We start from the raw sequence: 4,362 nt of genomic DNA on the forward strand, positions 1-4,362 counted from the left end.
GTGGCCATGGCTGCAAGGGGACCCTGCAGGCGTGGGGAGCAGGGGAGGGGGGTGGGCAGCCCGCTGGACCCTGAGCCCTGGCTCCCGGTCAGGTGGGCAGCACAGCGAGCCTCTCTCCCCCCTTATTGGGCGGTGGGCTTCTCTTGGGCGTGGTCTAGTCAATAGTGAATAAGCAGATTAGCCCAGTGTGCCCTCAGCCGTGACGTCAGCGTTATCGAGGCCAGGATGTTGTCTCAGGTGGAGCTGGACAGGCCTAGGTGAGGCGGGCGTTCCCAGGCCGCAAACGGGCAGCACGGCCCAGCTCCCACCCATGGCCAGGGCGGGCGCGGGGAGGCTGGGCCAGGGTTTGCTCTCCTGGCCCCCTGGTCGTGGGCAGGCGGATGAGACCTGGTGTTTCTCTCTATTCCGGAGAAACGGGACCGTGGCGAGGGAGGAGGGGTCAGGGCTCGGAGGGCCTGGGGGGCTGGCCAGGCTGGGGGAGGGGTTGAGTGCCACGAAGCTGGAGAAGTCGGAGCCCAGGACCAGGGGTCAAGCAGGCCTCTCCCTGCCTGCCCACCCCGAGGGCCCGCCTGCACTCGGCCAGGCCCCCAAGACCCCCACAGTGCTCCAGGCCCTTGGCCCCCCTGCTCTGACCCTTTGTCCAGGACGCCCTGCCCACCCTGGCCCCACACCCGCCCTGCCTCAAGCCTCAGCTGAAGCGCCCCCCCATTCAGCCCTCTGTGAAGCCCTCCATGTCCCCTGCCCCTTGATGCCACGGCCACAGACGGGGCAGTGGGCTCCAGAGGCTAGGCTCCCGGTCAGGCCCCTGGCCAGGCCGGCACAGCCCATACATCCTGGGACCTTGGTTGGGCGGCTGCCCCTCTGGGCGGGGGGCCCGGGCCGAGGCTGGCGCAGAGCCAGGGTGGAGTCCCCAGGGAAGAAAGCAAACACTTCTTTGTCTGAAGCTTTGGCTCCTGCTTGAGGGGCACAGGGGACAAAAGCCAGCAGGCTGAGGAGCCTGTAGTCTAGACAGCCCCCACTGCGGGCAGCGGGCTGGGCACTTGCTGAGGGGCCAGAGGAGGGACAGCCGAGGCCATTGTCCTGGGCTGAGACTGGGCTCCAGCCTGCTGCCCCTCCTCCCCCAGCGGGGCTCCAGAACCCCTGCTCGGTGGGGACGAGCCACATCAGGGACCTCCTCGGCCCTTCCTTCCTGCGCCGCCACCTCCTCCAGGAAGCCAGCTGGACATGGCCCCCTGAGGTCCTGTGGGATCCACCCTTGTCACGCTCACCTTGAGCTGCAGCCCTGTGTGGCCTGTGCCCCCATTGTCGCCAGCCCTCTGTGTGGTCCAGCGTTGCCCAGACTCCCCTGGCCCCCAGAAACCCCAGCGTGCATCTCGCCAGTGGCTGAGCCTCCCCTCCCCACCTGTCACTCATTTCCTCTCTGCACCCCAGCCCGCTGGCAGCCGGGCACCAGCTTCCTGTCCTCAGCACACCCTCCACGCCCCTCACGCTGTCCTTGTCCAGGCGAGCACACGCCTGGCAGAAATTCTCAGTGGCCCTCCTCACCAGGCCCCCTCTGTGCGGCATCTGCAGACATTCTGCCCCCGTCACTGGCACCCCACTCTTACTCCCTCCTCCCCCCCCAGCCTCCCCCTCCGGATTTAACCCTTCGAAGGCCATTCCCCGGGCATTGCTTTCTCACTGCTGTCCCCAGCTCCGAGCTGTCTCAGGAGCCCTTCACCTCTCTGGGGAATAACGATGTGAAGAAACAAGCATCTGTAATGATGCTCCTGGACCGACCCCAGAATGCCTTCCACACCTGCCCTCTGCCTCGGCTGCGGGAACGCTCCATCGGCCTGGATCCCGGAGTGAGGACAACATGGCCGGCCCGCGACAGACATGCTGCGTCAGCCCCGAGTAAGCCTGTGCCAGTTATTTTTAAGTAAGCCTCAGACTTTTAAGTAACTGACCGACACACTAAGCGACCAGCGAGCCCGGGGCCTGCAGAACCCATGGCCCCCCTCAGCGGGGAAGCCTGGGGGAGCCACGGCAAAGCCAGCAAATGACAGGCCAAGGAAACTAACGGGGTGCGGCCCGTGCAAAGATTCATTAGCTACTGGAAAAGAAGCGCTTCCTCTGAGGAGCAGAGGGAACGTGATTTTGTAAGAAGAGTTATTACGGGGAAAGGAAACCTGTTTTAGAAAGCGTCTGTTAATTCAAGAAAACGCTGACTCAGGGAAACGCGGAGCAGAGACGCATGGAGAGGCATCGGGCTGGGGCGACAGAGGCGTGGGTCCACGCCGGGTGACGCGGGGAGGGGACACGGGGCCAGGTGACAGCCGTGGGAAAGGCACACGGGCAGGACGACCAGCATGACACCGAAGAGCTCGCGTGGAAGACACAGGACGTTCTTGAGAGCAAGGAGGCAAAGGGCAGAGGTCACGCTGGTGAGAGGCTCCTGTGGGTTTGGCAGGGTGGCTCCTGTCAGACCGACATGTCTGCCAGCGGAGTCGACAAACTCGGGATGAAAGACTGGAGAGCAGCCCCGTGGGTGCAGCCGCGAGGAAGCGAAGCAGGCGGGGTGGGCCCCGTCCAGCTGGCTGCCCCCGAGAGCCTCCCAGTTTGCAGGCTGGTGGGGTGCAGGACCCTCGCTGGGCTCAGGGGGGCTGAAGGACGAGAGCGGGGCAGAGTCCGGAGGTCGGCTGACCACGTTAGAGCTGCCTGACACCCCCTGGGCTTTCCGTGAAAGCCCCCCAAGAACCGAGCTTTGGGGGCTGGGTGCCAGGTCCCAGGATGCGTACGATGCCCCGGAATGACTGAAGCCAGAGGTCAAACTGAGAGACCAGATAACAGAGCCTGAAAACAACGCCCTGGGGACCAGGTGGACGCCCCGCCCGTAACTTTAGCCACTAGCACAGAACGGGGCGCTGCCCCGAGGGAGACGCAGAATCGGGAGTGTCCGCCGTCTCACGCACAAGGTCCGGCGTGCGGTAAAACCCGTCGATGTGGTGACGTGGCCCATGACCGACAGCACACACCGGTCGCCCGCGTCGCTGCCAGGCACGTCCGAGGCGCCTCCCCGCCTTTGGAATCATCGACGTGAGTTCTCTCGCTAAGGCAGAAACGGACCAAAACCACCACCCACAAGATAGCGAGCACACCCTCACGCGCTTGAAAGTCCAGCAGCGTAGTGAGCTCTCTGTGACCCGCATTCAAAGAGGTCGCGCTGAGGAGGGCAGCTGACTTCTCAGAAGCAGTGGCGGCCCGGGATGACCGAAAGCGGCCTGTCTGCAGTGCCAAAGGAGGAAAGCTGGCAACCAGCGTCGACGCGCAGGTCTACAGGGAAGAATAAAGAGTATTAGACGTGGCAAGTGTGAGGGCGAAGAGGAATTTAAAAACTTTGAGCTTTTTCACCTTCTTTAAAGGAGTGTGGACCGTTACGAGCCGAAAACAACTCATCGCGGGGGTTTATGACACACACGGTCATTGCGTGCCCAGCGAGGCGGCAGTCACGGCCGCGGATAAGTGAGACAGGTCGTTCTGACTCCACGTCACCTGGCCCGGCCTTAGCTCAGGGGACACCCGACGTGTTCCGGATGAATCCAGCGTACGAATTCAACTCCTGGACATCTACTCAAAAGGAATTTAAAAGTGTGTCTACAAAGAGACCTGTACCAAAACGGTGGCTTTGACCGATAATCATAAACGACTGGACATGACTCGAGAGGCAGGGGAAATAAATCACGGAAAACCACCCAGGAATAAAGAGAAGAGAGAGGTGGACACTCGCCACGAATCCCCAAAACGCGTCGAGCGAGAAGGGCCCGACGCGCAGGCGCCCACGTCACCCACCGGGCCATCCGTGCAGAGTCCCGGAACGGACAGGAATGAAGCTGGGCGACAGGGCCGAGAATGGGAACGAGCGTGGCGCTGACTGGGGTCCGACGTGCGGGGGTTTTGGGGTGATGGAGACTGTGGTGGCCGGTCTGTGGGTGCACGCAGGTGCCAAAACTCACTGACTATTAACTTGAATTAATTTTATTGTATGTAAATCATATGTCGATAAAGTTTATTTTAAAAGATAATGAAAAAAAAGTTAACTGAAAAGAAATCTGGAAAGATGAGCAGAGAACAGACGGGCGAAACATAAAACGTATTGCAAGATGGTAGACGTGACCCCGAGCACCCCGACTGCGTAACGGGACCGAAGGCACAGGGTAGAGGTGACCCCGAGCACCCCGACTGCGTAACGGGACCGAAGGCACAGGGTAGACGTGACCCCGAGCACCCCGACTGCGTAACGGGACCGAAGGCACAGGGTAGACGTGACCCCGAGCACCCCGACTGCGTAACGGGACCGAGGGCACAGGGTAGAAAGAACAC

General features: G+C 61.9%; 1 protein-coding gene across 1 annotated transcript in view; it reads left to right on the forward strand.

The window, feature by feature from the left end:
* MUC5B (mucin 5B, oligomeric mucus/gel-forming) overlaps window positions 1-4,362 on the forward strand; it is a 100,063-nt gene that overhangs the window by 8,127 nt on the left and 87,574 nt on the right. Inside the window, exon 2 of the mRNA XM_015588663.1 lies at window positions 1,626-1,847. Coding sequence (XP_015444149.1) covers window positions 1,626-1,847 — 222 coding nt within the window. The remainder of the gene's footprint in view (window positions 1-1,625; window positions 1,848-4,362) is intronic.

Source organism: Pteropus alecto, unplaced genomic scaffold (genome assembly GCF_000325575.1).
Source record: "Pteropus alecto unplaced genomic scaffold, ASM32557v1 scaffold43, whole genome shotgun sequence".
Taxonomy (NCBI): domain Eukaryota; kingdom Metazoa; phylum Chordata; class Mammalia; order Chiroptera; family Pteropodidae; genus Pteropus; species Pteropus alecto.